General features: G+C 44.9%; 1 protein-coding gene across 4 annotated transcripts in view; it reads left to right on the forward strand.

Annotated features, from left to right (window-relative positions):
- Positions 1-5,909: 5,909 nt before the first annotated feature.
- ANKRD17 (ankyrin repeat domain 17) overlaps positions 5,910-18,660 on the forward strand; it is a 201,272-nt gene continuing 188,521 nt past the window's right edge. For 2 of the 4 annotated variants that reach the window (XM_059722369.1, XM_059722370.1), the window contains exon 1: positions 5,910-6,310. In XM_059722369.1, the coding sequence (XP_059578352.1) occupies positions 6,008-6,310 (303 nt within the window). In that variant the 5' untranslated portion in view covers positions 5,910-6,007. The remainder of the gene's footprint in view (positions 6,311-18,660) is intronic. The other 2 variants (XM_059722371.1, XM_059722372.1) reach the window with 1 other exon arrangement.

Consider the following 18,660-nt stretch of genomic DNA (forward strand, 5'->3'; position numbering starts at 1 on the left):
TCTTAGTCCCCCCCAAGCACAAGTGGAAGGGAGCTGCATGTGACAGTAAGGGGGGGAAGTGACAGAGAGGAGGACAGAAACTGCAGTGGGGAACAGGAGACTGCTGTGAGTCTGTCTCTGGCCCCAACAAGAATCAGAGCTACATTTCAACACACGTACTCCATAAACACATTGGTGAGCTTTGAACTAATCTGCACAAAACTGTTCAAAATTTGTGAATCAGTATGGGATGCAGACAAGAGCTGCAAAAGAGGGGTGTTGTTATTTTTTAGATAAAAAAATCAAGGTCTGGGTCAGGGAATAGGAGACTGTATTTCCAGTGGGGGGGTGCGGGGGTCATAGAGGAAAAAGCATGGGCAATTTGGAAGGGGGTGTTCAACAAAAGCATACAGAAGCAGCACTGGGACTTCAGTTGGCTGCTAGCACGTCTATTATACCAGTTTGGGCACTCTATACCAGTATATTTGGGGGCTGTGTAGAGCAGCCGAATGCCCTAGACAAACATGTAATTGGGAAGAAAGCATATGGCATGTGATGTAGGAATGTGAGTTTGCCAGAATGGTCTGGGGAAAGGCAGAGAAACTCCTACAGAGGCTGGATGCTCAGAGTCAACTCATGCTAGAAGTGATTCTATGCAGAGTGTGGGCTGTGGCTCAGAGGAAGGATGGAGGAATAGTATGGAAAACTGTAGTGAGCTTTTGCACAGCATTGTAAAAGGGAAGAAACTTACTAGTCTTGCAACAACTGGAACTCTTGGTAGAAGACACCTTGTATTTGGGCTTGAGTTAACTGGGATGCTATTGCTGGTAGGACAAAAGAGAGCTAGGTAAAGAGCAGGTGAGGGGTTTATGGAAAAGAGAAGAATAGAGATACCTAGTAGATCTAGGATGAAAAGATGATGAGGCCTTAGAGGTGGCTGAACTATAGCTGCAGGCCAGAAGTTGGCTAGGAAAGACATGATAGGGGCTAAGACAAGATAGATAGGGCACTTATACATGTGATGGGGGTTTAGTCTTCTATGCTCCCTAAATTGAAATGGTGGGTTGGAACCATTCTATATATGGTATAGAATCTATATCTTCTATATATATATATATATCTATCACCCATATATGGGTGATAGATGAGCTTGGAAGGTAACAGGGAATAATGTGGTATTAAGAAACAAAAGTGTCCATGTCCCTGGATTAATAGAAATTTGGGGAAGGAGAGAATCATTGTATAATGTATAAATGTTCTGTGGTTTTGGTCGATCTTATTTGTTGAAGTTTGTTTTAAGTTTCGATATGTTATTGTTTTGTTGGCCTGTGATTGATGTAGTTTTTTTTTGTAACACACTGCAAGCTGGTGGAAGCAGGTTTTTAAGTTTTTGATACTTTCATAATTAAAAAAAAAGAAAAGAAAAACGGTTCCCATCGTTGTGTTTGCCCAATGTGGGCCAGGTGTTTTATGGGTATGCTCAGCATGGGCTGCATTTAGCCAACTTTATAGTTGGTTTCCATGACTAAGCACATGCTGCTCCTAGCAGCAGTTTAATGCTAACCAATGTATTTAATGGCAGGGATGGGGTTTTCTGGGATGTGATCAGGAGATGAAGGAGTTTTTCCCCCATGCTGATTGGGGGAAAAAAACCTAATTTTCTATTTGATTAAATATGATAAAAATACTCTAAAAATAATTACAATATCTTTTGGGGAAATTAATTTTGGTTTATAAATTATAAAACAAGATTAGTGCACCATAACAAGTTTAATAATGTATCCAAATGTTCTCCTGTTTATTTCATTGACCTGTACTGAGAGTCATGTGCTTCTCTTTCAGCAGTTTGCTACCAGTGGCAGAAAAGACAGTTTGCAGGAGTTAGGAAGCCTCTCTAAAGACTACCCACATTTGTTTTATCACTGCTGAATTCTCAGGGTTTGGTAAAAGTGAGGCAGAGAGGGGAACAACAAAAGGAATTTAGTGTCAACCACCTCCACAGAGAAGGGAAATACAAGTAGCCAGCTCCACAGTAATGGATGAAACAAGAGTGGATCTTATTTATAAAGGCTTCCAGTACAGCGCTAGGGCTACAGATATCATCAAAGTGTCAGAACCTATCATAAGGAAGCTGGAGAAGTGGCCAAACTGGCAACTCCACTTTTACCATTAATGTTGGTACCTTTCACTTTTAGCTCTTACTGGAGCTTGATCAATATGAAAGGAATTATATGGCATGGTTGCTTGCAGGTACAGGGTGCTGGACTTGAGCCAGGAGGCCTTTTCCAGTTCTGTGTTCCTAACTGAACATTTCAGAAAAATATTTGTCAAAGCTAAGCATCAGAATTTGGCTGAATGCACATTCAAAGCTGATCTTAGTGGAACTTGAGAAGGCTTACTTCTACTTCTGTGTTAATCCTTGAGTCAATTGTGTCAATAGGCCACAGCTTGCTGGAAAGGGAAAGGAGTGTAGCTTTTCTCCTTGAGGACGCCTACAAGTGAAAAGCCTGCTATAAGCTCTATTTGAATCCCAATGGGCAATTTTGGCCCATGAACTTCAATGGACAATTTTTAGGTTTGCTCCACTAAGTCCCTTGCCAAGTAGAATTATTATGTTTGTTATCTAAAGTAGGGATGCTTAGCTTGTGAGTGGCTGGGCTCATGCCGTGCTGCCAGCACCCCCACCACTGGCCCTGCCATACAGATGCCCCCACTTCCTTGCTGCAGGCTCCCTAAGCCACATGGGCCATACTGCCCCACCTCCAGAGTTGGGGGCAGGAAGCTGAAGCCAGAGAAGGGAGGGGGAGCCTGGAGACCCCAGCAGAATCAACAGCTGGAGCTGAGGAGGGAAGTGATGCCTCTGTGGGAGCAGGTAGACTGTCATTTAACCCCTTGCAGGTTGCAGGTGGCCCATAAGCCATTATTTGGATAGCTCTAATCTAAAGGTTTCACTCAGGCACACCTTGTGTATGTTGATAATACTGTCCAGGTCACCTTTCTGGACTGATTGTCTTTTGAATGATAAACTTGTGTGTTTCAAAAGCAATCAATTTATGGAGTCAGCCTCAGGCTGTCAGACTGAGAAATTACTTATGTTTATGTACCATGCATATCTTCTGGTGGTGATTATTATAATAAAAATAATAATGCTTAGTTCACGTCTAGTACTATTAATCTGTAGATCTCAAAGTACTCAGCAAGAGAGGATGAGATCATTTTTCCCACAGATCTGCACTCAAGTATCCTAGAGAGTTGATTATGGTCTTTGTCATTCAAATCTGTTCATCTTAAACATTGCTGGTTTTGAGGCTATAGAACATTTAGTTTATTACTTTTGGGTCACACAAACTCTTGACAGTTTTGGTGGTACTTAATAATTTAGCTTATTGTTAATTTTTCAGATCTCATGCCTAAAAATTAAATCAAAAAGTCTAGTCTATTATAAATCAGAGAATAAGAATTAAAGCTACCTAATTGCCTACCTTTCATCACCCACCAATTTTAGGAATATTATTGTAACATTCTAATAGCGATGTAGTGGTTCAGGTACTTGTGCTCCTAGTATCCACCATTTATCACTGTGTGGGGTAGAGAAGGAATACGACTATTTGCGTTGGAACTTTTCATGCTTGCTTGCATCACAGATGATAATCTTTTGGAAAATGTGCTGGGATTGACCCCCTTTCCCCTGGGGAAGCTGGGGAGGGCCCAGGTTGGCAGCATGGATAAGCCTTCCAAGTCCAGGCTACACAAACGTGGTGGGAGGTGTAGGGGGCCCACCGCTTTGCCTGGGCCCCACTGGTAAGAAGGCCCCACTTGACCCCTGTGAGGGCCTGGTACTGCCCTCCCCGTCCCTGTGATAGCAGGATCAGAATCCTGGCACAGGAGAGCTCTGCAGCCCCAGCTCCATCCATAGACCCAGCACCTGCCCATGAGAATGAGGGGAAGCTGCAGCTCCGCAGTGCCCCGTAGAGGCTCAGCTGCTCCTGCCACCCCTTGCCTGCAGCTTCCCCTGTCATTGGCCAGGGCAGCACAGAGAGAACAGTGAGGACATAAGGGGTTGGAGCCAGTAAATGGTGTAAATGCAGTTGTGGTTTAACCACTTACATGCCTACTAAAAATGATTGCTGGCTACAATCAGATTGTCCTAATTTTTTTTAAGTATCTTCCCTGTTGCTGAGTGAAAGACCCATGGTAAAAAGAAAAAGAGCAAACTTACTAATGTCCCATTTATTTAATAATACATGAGTAAGCCCTCATTTATATCCATTATCAAAGACTTATGGTTAGTGCAGGAGCCCAATGGCATGTTTCTTGTTGAAGGATGAGTAGAGGCCTGTTTAGCTGTGCCTGTCTGAAGTCAGGCATAAGTCAGGGCAGGGTAGCACCTTTCAGACTGACTAGTTTGGAGAGGCATAAGCTTTCATAGGCAACAGCATCTGTTGCCTTGTGATAAAGTAGGCTGTCACCTACAAAAGCTCATGCCTTGCCTAACCAGTTAGTTTCCAAGGTGCCACCCTGCCCTACTTTCTCACTGAAGAATAGCTTAACTCTGCAGGGGAAATAGTGAAACTGCCTCTTGATGGTAGTGTATGCTGAAGTGGGGAGGTGCAGATTTTTTGGGGGGGGGGGGAAATGAGCTAATAATGTATCACATCTCTAATATAAATAATGTAACAAAAAGCACAACTGAAGGGGCATCTGTAACATTTTTTTTACATTTCTTAATTTCGAGTAAGAATGTGACACTGCAAACAGCATGGTCTCCCCAGGGATCTGTGTTGGGACTAGTGCCATTTAACATATTAATAAATGGTCTAGAAAAGGGGTGAATAGTGAGGTGGCCAAATTCGCAGATGAAACAACATTATTTCAAGCAGTAAAGACCAAGGCAGACTGTGAGGAACTACAAAAGAATCTAGCACTATTGAAGAAATGGGCAAGTATGTGGCAGATGAGATTCAATACAAGTTAAGTGCAAAGTGATGCAAAAATAACCCAGACTAAACTATGACGGGTTCTACATTAGCTATTACCACACAGGAAAGAGATCTGGACAGTTTGCTAAAAACAGCAGCGCAGTGTTCCACAGCCATCAAAAAGGCAAACAAAACGTTAGGAATTATTAAGAATAGGATTGTAAGAAAGCAGAAAGTCTCATTACATCACTTTATAAATGCATCTCGAATACTGTTTTGGCCCCTTCATCTCAAAAAGGATAGAGAAGTAGAGGTGCAGAGAGAGGCAGCAAGAATGACTAGTGGGATGGAGAAGCTTTCATGTAAGGGGAGTAAAGAGGCTGGGCCTATGCAGCTTAGAAGAGAGACACCTGAGGGGGGACACAATAGGGGTATTTTACAAAATAATGATGCTGAAGAGAAAGCCTCTGGATCAGAACTGCCTAGGCCTGAAGTGCTGGAGGCTGCACGTGGGAAAGCAACAGAGGAAAAACCCTGGCCGTACCCAGGTCACACTCCCTTTCAACATCCACACGCTGCCCTTGACACAGGGCAAGGTGGACCCAGGGTCAGCCCCGGGTGGGAGCCAGGTGCGGCGGGCGTCCTGCGCCCCGGGGCTGCCTGCAGGGTCCAGACGAGAACCGAGGGCAGCCCCAGGGCGGGGGCTCCGCGCCCAGGCTTCCCCAGGGGCAGCTAGAGCAGTCTCGCAGCACCCAGAGCCAGGGGCGGCCGCGCAACCGCGGCTTCCGTTTCCCAACAGGGCGAGGACAAAGCGAAGGACCCCCGCGCCACCCCACTTCAAACAGTGCTCCTGCCCGGGAGGATGAAGCTTGAGAAGCAGCACACGCTGGCTAAGGCTGATGACATCACACCGCTTCCGGCGCCGGCAGGCAGCGCGCAGGCGCGGAAGGTGTGTCCGGAGGACGCAGGGGGAGGGGCGGGGGCAGGCGGGAGCGGCGCCGGCGTTACCGGGCCCGTGACGGCGGCGCTGGCTACAAGTCTCGCGAGAGGCGGCGCCGGCGCTAGAGGTGACCGAGCGCGGCCGCAGCTGCCCTACGCGCACAGCAGCTATGGACCCGGCGGCCGGGGCCGGGGCGAGCGGGAGCCCCGCGGCCGGGCCGGGCCCCCCCGAGGCACGGCCCTCGCCGCCGCCGTCCTCCTCGGCTTCGCCCTCGCCCTGCCCGGCGGGGGCGCGCGGGCTGGCGCGCGTCTGTGACCTGCTGCTGAAAAAGAAGCCGCCCAAGGCGAAGCGCGGCCGCAGCTGCCGGCCGCCCAGCAGCAGCGAGAGCGGCGGCGGCGGCAGCGAAAGCAGCAATAACGGCAGCGACGACGAGGACGAGGACGACGACGAGGAGGACGAGGAGGTCTCCGAGGTATCGGGGTGGCAGGTGCCTGCGGGGGGCGGGCGGCGGCGCTCTGGGCCGGGCCGGGGCCCCGTGACCCCGCCGGCTTGGCCCGCGCTTCCCGCGTGGCGGCGCGGAGCGGGCGGCGGGGCCGGGGCAGGGGTAGGGGCAGCGTCTTCGGCGGGCGAAGGTCCCACGGTCGCTGCTCTGGGCAGAGAGAGGCCGCGGGCTCTTCTGGACCCGGCGCCGGGGCCGCAAAGGAAGGAGGCGCCGCCGAGCTCGGCATCCTCTCCGCGGGAGGCAGCGGCCGCCTGGGACACAGCCCGGCTCCGGCCACCCACGCGCCTTGGAGCCAGAGTCTTCGTGGCCTGGAGGCTGCCCTTGCCCGGCCTCAGGCCCCCCTCAGAACGCCAGCTCCCATTTCTCACCCGTTTTTTTCGAGCCGCTTGGTCTGTTGCCAAGTCCCCGGGGGCGTTTAATATCCTGCTGGTTCCTATTTGGCATCTCCAAGTTTACCTTGTGACTCGGGCTGTGTGCATCAGCAGGGTAACCTCAGTGTGGCAGTCCCGCAGCACCCGGGAAGGGATCAGGTATGCTGTGGCACCCGGGTTTGGCCCAGATGTCCTGGTCTAAAAATGCCAGCATGTTTCATGGGGAGAGTGTAAGAGCACTGTTGTTTCTCTGGTACTGTCTCATGGGAGAAAGGGTTGATCTCCTCTTGATTGTCTGTTTGTGTTTTGAAATATGTGAATTGATAGCTTTGTAGGTTAGTTCTTTGACATAAAGACCAATGAAGTTTTTGTCTGCTGAAATAAGTAGTTTTTTCTGAATGCAATTACATTTATCTTTCCTCGCGTATCCTGCAGCAGTGGAATCAATGAAGTAATTACATATAATGTCAGGTTTTATAATAGATTTAATATTTTTATTTATTTTAACCGTGTTTAAATTTAATATTGGGCCTTCTCTGGTAGGTAAATTAATACTGGAATGCCCATTTCCTATTTGGTTTTACATTCACTCATGGTTATTTTCCTAAGTAGCTTTGTGTCTTTTCTCTTACTAAATTTCATGCTTGCTTCTCCATCTTAAGGACCATTCTTAATATAAGTTACTTAGGTCTGTAAACTTTTATTTATTTATTTTTTTTTTTTGAAGGAATGAAACAGAGTTTATTATTAATAGCAGATAAGAGGCTTGCTTTATCCATATTTTGAGATCTCTTGATGATAAAGATGAGCTCAGAGTATTCACAACCCAAAGAATTTGAGGTCAGTGTGAAATTTAGTTTTACATGAAATACGTGTAGCCAGGCTTGGATGTATGTGCTTTAGCGGCTAAGACACGTTTTGCATAATATTTTTAAAGCAGCTGACAGACCCCTAAACAAGGCGTTTCATCAGGAGATGTCATTGTACTAAACATGTCATACATAATAGGTGTACTTTAAAGTTCTTGTTTGTTTGAGAGATGGTTGGGTTTATTAGTGTTTCTCATTTTAAGTATAGTGAATATCTTAAATGAGAGGAATCTTTCAAAACATGTAAATCTGTTAGTATGTTTACATGTATGGTGAGATGCAATACACACATTTGAAAACTAGAAAAAACTTTGGCTAAAAAACCAACTACTACCAAGAGAAGCCTACTAAAATAAGTGAGAGATGGATATCTCAGTTTAAAGTTGAATATCTTAAATAATGCTATCTGGTAGAGGTGCACTGATGCAGCAATTCAATATGGGATCGGCACTGATATAAAGAAAATCGACTGTATCAGAAATCGGCCTGATATGGCTGATAATTTGGCTGATAAATGGCCCATGCACGCATGCAGTCGTACCGCAGCATGTAGGTGGCGAGGAGCACAGCCTGGCAGCTTGGAGAGCTGCATCCAGCTGGTAAGTGTTGTGTTGGAAAGGGAGGGAAGGGGCCATGGGGGTGCTGATCAAGGCTTGGGGTGGGTGGCAGTGCTAGTAAGGGACTGAGGGGACTAGGGTGGATTTTCAGGTGGCCGCAGCCTCCCCCTCCTGTAGCCCCCTTGCAGTGCTGCCGCCTGTCCCGAGCTCAGCTTGGCCCAGCCCCTTGGAAGGAAGAGTCCCGCTCAGCACCAGCCCCAGCCTGCAAAGGCAGCCTGCCGCACCCCATCCCACCCCACCCTACCCCACACAGATCTGGGGGCAAATGCCCCTCCCCCGATGCCCTTTGGGGTGCACGCAGCGGTGGGAGGAGCCCCCTGGATGAGCTGCAGCTTCAGCCCATGCCTGCCCCAGCCCCACTCCCTCCCTCACTGCAGGGGGCCTTGATCTGCCCCCCTCTTCTTCCCTTCCCTTCCATCACAACAGACTTACCAGCTGGACTTGGCTCTTCGAGCTGCAGGCCTGCATATCAGAAGTCAGATTGGTATCGGCCAATATGCCTCCTTAAAATGGCTATCAGTATCAGCCCACAAATTCTCTGTTGGTGCACCCCTACTATTGGGGGCAAAAACCTTGCAGTATCTAGTGTGACACAGGCCCGTAGTTTGAGTATTGGTGATATGATATGCATTTATAGTCCCGTTCTCTTTATGATACCCCTTTCCAACCCCACCCCTTCTATATGCATGTACACACATTAAGAATTTACATTTTTTGTGGATGAAACCTTGTGTACATTAAAGAATAGCCTATAGTAAATACATTGTAGCTTCTGGTGAAAATATTCAAATGGGAAAAAATCATATCTACAGCTTGCAGAGTCTATATACAAGTTAGACTGTTAGAATACTCTTAATAGCTGGGAGAATAGAAACTAGTTATGAGACTGAAGAGTAGCTACACAACTGCTTAATCACATACAGTAAAAACCATTTTTCCCATAACTCGTGCTTTTATCTCATGATTTGAGGATATCTTCTTTTACACATTAATTAGAAAAATATTTATTATGACTTAAAGATGAATGCTAGATCTCATAATGGGGTGTGGTTTTGGGGTTTTGCCTTAAACGGATGAAAGCACAAAAAAGAATGGTAGATGGAGAACAGGTGAGGGTGAGGTGAAAAGATGCTGTTTTGGGGTTTGGGAGGGGGTTAGAACAAAGGGCAACCTCCCTCACCCCTCCTTCACCTCCACCACCCAGAAATAATTCCTGTTTGGGGAGAAGAGCAGGGTAGAGTTATTGGGACAAAGTAATGATTAATGGCATCTGCTCATCAGTGAGTGATGATAGATATTGCAGCTATTCTACTGACTCATGGTACATTTTCTCTTTGCAGTTGTAGAGACTGATGTTAGACTTTCAGGTCCTGCTACAGTTGTCACAGGTGTAAGTAGCAAAGATGGAGTATCTTCTCCATTCAGTTTTGGCTGCAGTGGCGTGGGCAGTTGAGATAGATATATGGGCAACTGAAGCGCCTCTTTGTCCCCTTCTCAGCCTAGCTGGTTGATCCCAAAGGACAGGCAGAAGCCAGTACATTTGGAGTCAGCTTGGCTGCAGGAGTTGCCGGTATGAAGATCTTCAAGCTGCTCACCTTTCGGGGCTCCGCTCCTAGACTGTTTGCCAACCAACACTGGGGAGCTCAGTCTACCCTACCATGGCTTCTGCCTTTTGGTGGCATTTCCTCCACTACTGGTAAGGACTAATACCCCCTTTGACATTGCTCCTCTGCCTGAAGCCATTGGCACCATAGAGGCTGCTAGGTTATTTCCTGCTGCTCATGCAGCCATGAAGACAATGAAAATACAGCAAAAGCCAAACACCTGTAGGTACAGTAAGTTATGTTGGCATTCTTTTTGTTTGGAAAGAATCCAGTGCAGAGCAGCAAAAGTGATTGGGGTCCTGGGAAATATGACTTATGAACAGGGATCCTGGCTTGCTCTGTTTTAAAAATCAGTGTGTCTTTGATGGCCAGGGATCCTGGTTTTCTCTTTGATTTAATCCAAAAATGGGGATTTTTTAAAAACAGTAACCCAAAATCCACATTATTTCCGTGATTAAAATGAAACACTATTTTATATATCTATATCTATAATCTGTATTGGTGGTGTTTCATTTTAATCATGGAAAAATGTGGATTTTGGGTTACTTTTCTAAATCTGAAAATTGTAACCGGCATCCCTGTGTGATAACTCTTCTACCATATCAGTTGAACACAATGGTTTATTGATATATTTAAAATGTTAAAGCAATGTAGAAGCCTACCAGTAGCTCAATCACTATAATAAAATAAATTCTAAATACCTGTACATTTTGGTGTTTGATTTTTTTTGTGTGTTTTTTATCATGGAAAATCAGAGCTCCCCCCTGCCCCCTTCACTCACCAGGATATGGGTCCAGCTGCTGCTGTGTCTCCCCCTTCCCCTCCCACTTCTTTGTGGTGCTGAGCAGCCCTGATGTACCGGTGCCCTGCCCATGCCATTGCCCCTCACTCCCCAGCCACAGCCCCTTGTCCCCCCCCGCCCCCCCAAGCCCTGCATGGGGGGTGGCCTCTAGCTACCAGGGCTTTGGGGCGAGGGACATGGGTCCTCAGTCCCCTGACCTCCTGGCGGCACTGGAGCCCCAGCTGCTGCCCATGGGAGGTGATGGCTGCTGCAACCTGAATGGAGTGTGGCTGTAGGTTCCTCTGCAGCCTAGTGGACATGATATGGCACAACAGGTTAGAGTGGGGTAGGGCCGGGAGGCCTGGTGGAAGTAGGGCAGGGAGGCCAACCATGGAGAGGTGCCCCCTATCTGCCTGACAGCAGTGGGGATGGCAGTGCAGAGTTGTGCCCCCCACTGCTGCTGGGTGGACAGGGGACCCTCCCCATTGTGGTGTGAGGCTTCCAGCAGCAGCACCAAACCTCCGTGTCCTGCTCTGCCCTCATTGGGTCCCACCTGCTAGGACAGGGAGCCATCAGCATGTATCCGCCCCTGTGCACAGATCTGGGGTGTGCCCCCACCCAAGAGTGTGTGCAGTGACAGGGAGGCAGCTTCTGCCCCCCCCCCATGAGCCACCCCGTGGCTCTGCTATGGCTGTGCATTCTGGGCCTGAAGCCCCAGGTCCCATGGCCTGCCTCGGCTGAGCAGTACCCCCAGCCCTGCCCAGCTTTCCTCCTTCTCTTCCCTAATCCCTCTCCTCTCCTCTCCTCCCCCCCCCCCCCCTTGCAACTTACCTGTGGGAAGCTGTGGGAGTTGTGCTCATGCTGCCTGGCTGCTATGTGCATGTGTACACATGCACACAGTACTCCTTGCCTGATTATCTTCCTCCTACTCCCCTCAGCCCTTTGCAGGCTAGAACTGCCAGCCTACAAGGGGAAACACACTGCTTTCCACATTTTTCCCCTTAAAGGGAAGAGAAAATCCATGTTTTTCTGTGATGAATGGAAAACCCACATCTCTGTTTATGAGGAAAGCCTAGAATAACCAGGGTTATTTAGCTTGGACAAGAGAAGACTGGGGGATGGGAGATTTGATAAGTCTTCAAATACCTGAAGGATGATAAAGCAGGATGAAAATAGGCTTTTCTCTGTGGCTGTAGGGGGCAGGACTAGGAGCAATGGCCTCAATAAGCTATAGCAGGGAAAATTTAGTTTGGAGATTAAGCAGAACTTTTTGACTGAATCTGTGACTGAGGATGGCCTAGCATTGGAAGAGGTTGCTTAGAAACTGTGGAATCTCCATCTCTGGAAGTTTTCAGGAGCAGGTTAGACAGACGTTCAGCTGGAATGGTTTAGTCAGGGATGTTTCTGCCTTGAGAAGGGGACTGGACTAGGAAAAACATGTGAAGGCCCTTCCAGCTCTAATTTTTTATGATCCTATTCCTGCTTTTTTTGGTTGGATTGGAAACTCTTTGGACAATGACTGCCTTAATTTCTTTGCACAGCAATTAGCACTATGGGGCATTGACTCTAATTAGGGAGTTGGTATGTTAATGGAATATATAATCACTGTGAAGAAACAAAACTCCAATCTATTTTCTTTTTTCTTTATTTTCTTTATTATTACTTTTTGTTACAAATCACCTCTATAGGTGTGAATTAAAATAGTCTTAGAATCTATCCATTCCAGACTGTATGTACCAAGTCCCATTTAACTTCTGGATGCAAAGCAGTTCTGGGCCTGCCTCATACTTAAATGGGGAGACTGTTAGGAAATCCCAAGTATCATAGGCACAAGCTAAGGAGTTGTGGCTAAACACTTGGTAAATATTGGACCATGGGAACTAAATGAATTGAAAGATGTGTCCCTCTTTTCTTCTGAGCTGATAGACAAGGGGAATAACAATAATAACAATGAAGTATGAGGTGAAAACATTTGAGTTATTCTAAATGCCATTGTATCTGTGTGGAACAGTAGATGCTGAAATAGTCTTAGAATCTGTTAAATAAACTTTCCCTTTTCCATTCAATTTCTCCCAGAATATCTGCAACTTTATATAGGTGGATGATGTCCTGGGGGGGTGACTCTAGGGGGTTATCAGTCAGCTAATGGCCATTGCCAAAGACAGGCTGCTGGATAACATGATATGTATGGTGTTCTGCTTGAGGATGGCAAATCAGAAATCTTCACCTACTGATCAATTAAATAATAAATAATTTAAATGCATTGAATATTTGTAATAAACAGAATAAATACTCCACAAAGTTGATATAAAAATAATAGCAGAAGCTCCCCTATCTGACAGAGGAATTATTTTGTATTATGGCCAGCTTGTGTCTTTAGATAGATATATATGTGATTCCCATTTAATGGGAGGTCAGTATGCTTGCCAGATGTCAGTTTTCAAACTTAAGTTTTTCATTATATTGCTGCTTCTCCTAAAGACTTATGCTTGCTATACAACTAGACTGAGTTTAGAATTTTCAAAAACATTTAATATAGATCTAAGTTTATTCACTGTAATTACTCAGTCTTTACAGAGTTTTGTTTACTAATTTTGTTAGAAGGTAATGCAGTTTACTTTATATGTAACTGGTAAAATGGACTTGCATTACAACTGTGATTTGATCAGATGATACTTTAAAACTTGAGTATCCAGGCAACTGTTTTTGGGAATGTGTAGCAGAGAGAAAGAGAGATTAAATATGCTATATCTTATAGATTACATTTAAAGAAAGGGTATGTTCAAATTGAACATGTAAATATTTTTCCATGAGTTATGTAACTATTCAAACTAGCAAAAAGCCTGAGTTCTAATTAAGCAACTGTGTTTAAGCTTTAATTGCATAACTGATATAATCGCTGTTTATTTCTGGCATCTTGTAGGGGAGTGCTTCAGTGCTCTGAATCAGATTAGCAGGTGGAATAAACTGCTGAAGTAGGGTGTATTGAATAAGTTAACAGATGTTTCTGTCAGGGTACTGTGCTGTGATTTTTTTCTTTTTCTGTTTTATTAAGTTTGCCCATTTGTTTCAGAAACTAGTCTGTGGTGCATGGAATTCTATAGTAAATTTTCTTCCGTATTGTAAGCCGTATGGTACCTCGAAGAACTGAATTTCAGACTTTGAGAGAGAGGTTTTAAGAGCAAACTGCATACATAACCATATACAGCCCTTTCTTTCTCTTGATTGAAAACCAAGTAGTTAAATTAGGTGAGAGTTGCTTTAAAAGATCAAGTATTACATTTGGAGCAGTAAAATCCTGGTTAAAAATTTACTGTTTGTTCTTAGTCATTTCTGAAAAAAGTCATAAAATGCATTTTAATTAATTTAATTTATCAAATGTAAATACTTCTCCAATTAAAAAAGACTGCTTGTCTTTGTCTTAAAAGTTTTCCTTGGTTGAGCTATGGATTAATACAACAAAAATCAAGAAATGTATACAAGGTTGTGCTCTGTATCAAATCTGTAATTATTCACTAAGATCAAAAGTACTTGAATATGATAGATCGTATTTACTACCAGAAAGACCCCCTTTAATGGTTTGGTGATATTTAATCTCTGTTATATTTGGAAATTGTTTTTTAATATTTATCAATTAAGAATAAAGTTATTTTTAAAGGTGTACTGATAAAGATTTTCTGGCTGTTATTGATAGTAGGCAATTAACTAGCCATATTGACCGATTTGCTAACCAACAGTAATAGTGCAAGGCATTTTAAACTACTGACATAAACCTGTTTGTTTGTTTGTTTGTTTTGCATTCATAACACACTCCTGCCTACTCCATCCTACTCGATGAGGAAGGCAGTGACCGCCTTAGTCCCACACATGTTACCCTCTCACCCACAGCTCCTGTTTATGGCTCTACTTCCTGCACAGCCCATGCTGCAGTCCCGGGTGGGTGGGGAGGACCCTTCCCTGGACAGCAGCACTGGGCACATTTGGAGCCCCAGAGCATGCTGCTTCCGCAGCACTGGCAGGCCTTTTGCAACCGAGCTCCCGCAGCCACCATGAAGAAACAACTTTTGCAAAGGCACCTGGTGCCCCACAGAATGAAACAGCTCTTGTGCAGTGCCTTACCCCATCTGTGCAGAGCCCAGTGCCTCCAAGGCAGCCCTGGTGCTCAGGTCCCTGCTGCACATAGAGTATTGCCATGGCAGTGGAAGTGGCATCAGCAGCAGGAGCCAGTAACGGTTCCTTTGCTGCTGGTCACAGCGCCCTGGGACTGCTCCCCAGTACCCTCTCCCGCTGCTCACTGGGACCTGTAGTCTGCTGTGTGCTCAAGCTGGGAGAGGGGCGTGGGAACCGGTCTATGCTCACAAGGGTGTTCCATACACACAGCCATAATTATCAGCTACAGCAGCCAGAAAAAGCTGATGGCCAATAATGTCATTACTCCTTTTTTTTAGTGCCAATCCAACAGCCAACTGATATATTGGCATAACCCTACTTGTCTTGTCTTTTGGGGTTGTTTTTTTGTTTGTCCCAGGCAACAAAAATACTAAAATGTTGGTATTTTGTAGTTGCTTTTCTAAATAAATCTTTGGTCACAAATGCCTAACTTATTAAGCCAGTTTTCCCTCCAAAAAGGAGTGTCAGGATATGCAGATAAAAGCTAAGGCCAACCTGCTGTTTTTTAAATGAGAAGTTTGCCGCTACAATCTGAGATGACTTAAATACAATCTTTATTTCTTTATAAATGCCAGTGTTACAGGAGTGCTGTAGGGCATGCCAACACAAAGGGTATTTCTGTGATTTTGCGGATGTTTCTTGTGCATTTTAACTCTGCCTCAGTGCAAACTCAAAATTGAAACACAGAACAAAATTTAGCTTCTTTTTAGTGCTGCACCAAGGACAACAGACAAACAAATTTCCTTCAGAACAGGAATACAGCATTTGCGCTCACTAGCTTTAAGTTCCTATACCAGGGGTCAGCAATGTTTTCTGGTGGTGGGCTGGAATAAACCAGTTCAGGTCTGACATAGGCAGACAGTGCAGTGCTGGCAGAGGCTCCCACCCCCTGGCTGTGACTTAGTGCAGGCAAAAACTCATGTCACTGAATGCCACTGAAGCCACAGGTCCAAAGGCTTCATGGGTGTGATCCAACCTATGGGCTGCAGGTTGCCAATCCCTGTGTTGTACTGTACCAAATTGCATGTGTGCCTGGAGTCCATCTGTTCATTTGGTCCCTGATCTGGCAAAGACTTCAGCATCTCAGTGAGTTGAATTCTTTCAGGCCACATATATGTTTAAAATGAACGTTAAGCATGGATGCAAGGTTTGTTTGTTTGGTTTTTTGTTTTGTTTTTGCAGGGTGAGGTCTTAATTTAGAAGCTGAGTTATAACCAGAGTTGACATTTGGGGAATCTGTTTCTTGGCTTGAATTCTTTTCAGTTCTTAGCCTTTGACTTTAGCTGTTGATTTTAAAAGGTTTTAATAAAAAAAAATGTTAAATATCTAATAAATAATATCTGGTGAACATCTAATGAATGTTATTGAGAAGAAAGAATGAAGCAAAGGAATATTAGTTTGTTCTAGAGATGAGTTTTTACAATATTAAATATTTTTACCAATGAACTGGGGTGGTGACTTAAGTTGTTTTCTTTTAGCCATATGGTTTATACTGAAATTAATGGCAGTTGTATGACAAGCCACTAGGTGTTATTGGAAATGCAATGTAAATCTAAGGAGAAAAAAACATAAATTGGCTGTGTGTGTAAAATGAATAGGACTAAAACTTTAAAAAGTGCATAGTATGTTGATTTTAATCAAAGATATTTACATGACATCTTTAGTAACTTTATATTGGCAAACAGGAAACCTTTATTTAAAACATTGATCTTAGTCTTCAGTTATTTTCCTAAATAAAAGTTCACTCTCATTGACTGGTATAACTTATACAGCATATGTTACTCACAAAGAAGACACCTAGTAAAACAGTTATATAATACTTATTTAGTCTTAATTGTTACTTTTGTTTTATTAGAAATGTGTGAATAACAATTTTTCTGTTGATTTTTATTGAACTGAATTTGAATAGAAGCTGGAATTTAATTATAACTGTACAGACAGTATTCTTAAATAGCTGTTTTATAAGTACATGAGCCTGCCTGAATGTGTTGGATACTTAAGAAACAAAACAACGATCAAAAAATGTTTTCTATTTAACATTTTTTTTTTTTTAAATTCACGTGGTTTTTGGATACCAACTCCTTTAAAAAAAATTTAAGAGCTGGTAGATATAATCCTTATACCTTAGTTGTCTTACTCTGACAGTCTATGAATAAAATCTTTCTTGGTGTGTTCTCTCCCCAAGTTGCCTTGGTTTCTCAACTTTGAATGAAATACAGAAAATATGCTTTTCATGTGAAGTAGAGGCTACTGTTGTCAAAAACCTGTTCAGCCATTGATTCCATGTTGTTAGTCAAACCATGAACTGGGTAAATCTTTGGTTTTCTAGAACATTGGCACACTTGTGTACTGCTTGAGACCTGAGGTGTGTTGAAAGTCTCTGGGTTCTGGTCAGAGGGGAGAGCAACAAAGTTGATGTACTGGTGGGTGTCTGCTCTAGACCACCGGACCTGGAGGATAAAGTGGCTGAGGCTTTCTTCAGACAGCTAGCAGAAGTTTCTAGATCACAGGCCCTGTTTCTCATAGGGGCCTTCAATCACCCTGACATCTGCTGGGAGGGCAGTACAGCAGTCCAAAGGCAATCCAGGAAGTTTTTTGGAGGGTGTTGGGGAAAACTTCCTGGTGCAACTGTTGGAGAGGCCAATCAGGGGCTGTGCTGTTCTTGACCTGCTGCTCACAAATGGAAGAAGTGATGGGGATTGTAGAAGAGGATGGCAACTTGGGAAGCAGCAACTACAAGATGATTGAGTTCAGGACCTGCAGGAAAGGAAGGAAGGAGAGCAACAGAGTAAGGATTTGATTTCAGAAAAGCAGACTTTGCCTCACTCAGGGAACTGATGGCCAGGATCCCCTGGGAGACCTGTAAAGGAAAGGAGTCCAAGAGAACTGGTTATCTTTTAAAGAAACCTGGCACAGGAATGAACCATCCTGATGTGCAGGAAGACTAGCAAGTATGGCAGAAGACCAGCTTGATTTGGCAGGGAACTCTTCGGTGAGCTAAAACACAAAAAGGAAGCTTACAAGAATGGAAAATTTTGGCAGACAGCTAGGGAGGAGTATAAGAGAATTGCTTGGGCTTGAAGGGATGAAATCAGGAAGGCCAAAGCACAGTTGGAGGTACAGCTAGCAAGGTATGTGAAAGGTGACCTGAAGGGTTTCTACAAGTATGTCAGCAACAAAAGGAAAGTCAGGGAAAGTGTGGGTCCCTTACTGGATGGGGGAGGCAACCTAGTGACAGATGATGTGGAAAAGGCTGAAGTACTCAATGCCTTCTTTACAATGTTTTCACGGGCAGTCAGGTCCCAGACCACTGAATCTGGAAGCACAGTTTGTGGAGGAGGCAAACAGCCGACCGTGCCACGATGTAGCCGAGGGAGTTGGCTGATGTGATGGCAGAGCTGCTGGCCATTATCTTTGAAAACTCGTGGTGATTGGGAGATGTCCTGGATGACTAGAAAAGGGCTAATATAGCATTCATCTTTAAGAAAGAGAAGGAGGAGGATCCGGGGAACGACAGACCGGTCAGCCTCACCTCACTTCCTGGAAAGATAGTTTCGTAGTTTGTAGGGTCAGGAGGGACCTGAGTAGATCATCAAGCCCGACCCCCTGCCATGGCAGGAAAGAGTACTGGGGTCAAACGACCCTGGCAAGGTGTTCGTCTAACCTCCTCTTAAAGACCCCCAGAGTAGGAGCCAGCACCACTTCTCTTGGAAGTTGGTTCCAGATCCTAGCCGCCCTGACAGTGAAGTAGTGCCTCGTGATGTCCAGTCTGAATCTACCCTCTGTCAGCTTGTGACTGTTATTTCTAGTCATTCCTAGTAGACTCCAGGGACTCCCCCAGTGCCTGCTGGTCCCCTCTGACTAGTTTGTAACAGGCCACTAGATCCCCCCCCTCAGCCTTCTCTTAT

Source organism: Alligator mississippiensis, chromosome 2 (assembly GCF_030867095.1).
Source record: "Alligator mississippiensis isolate rAllMis1 chromosome 2, rAllMis1, whole genome shotgun sequence".
NCBI classification, from domain to species: domain Eukaryota; kingdom Metazoa; phylum Chordata; order Crocodylia; family Alligatoridae; genus Alligator; species Alligator mississippiensis.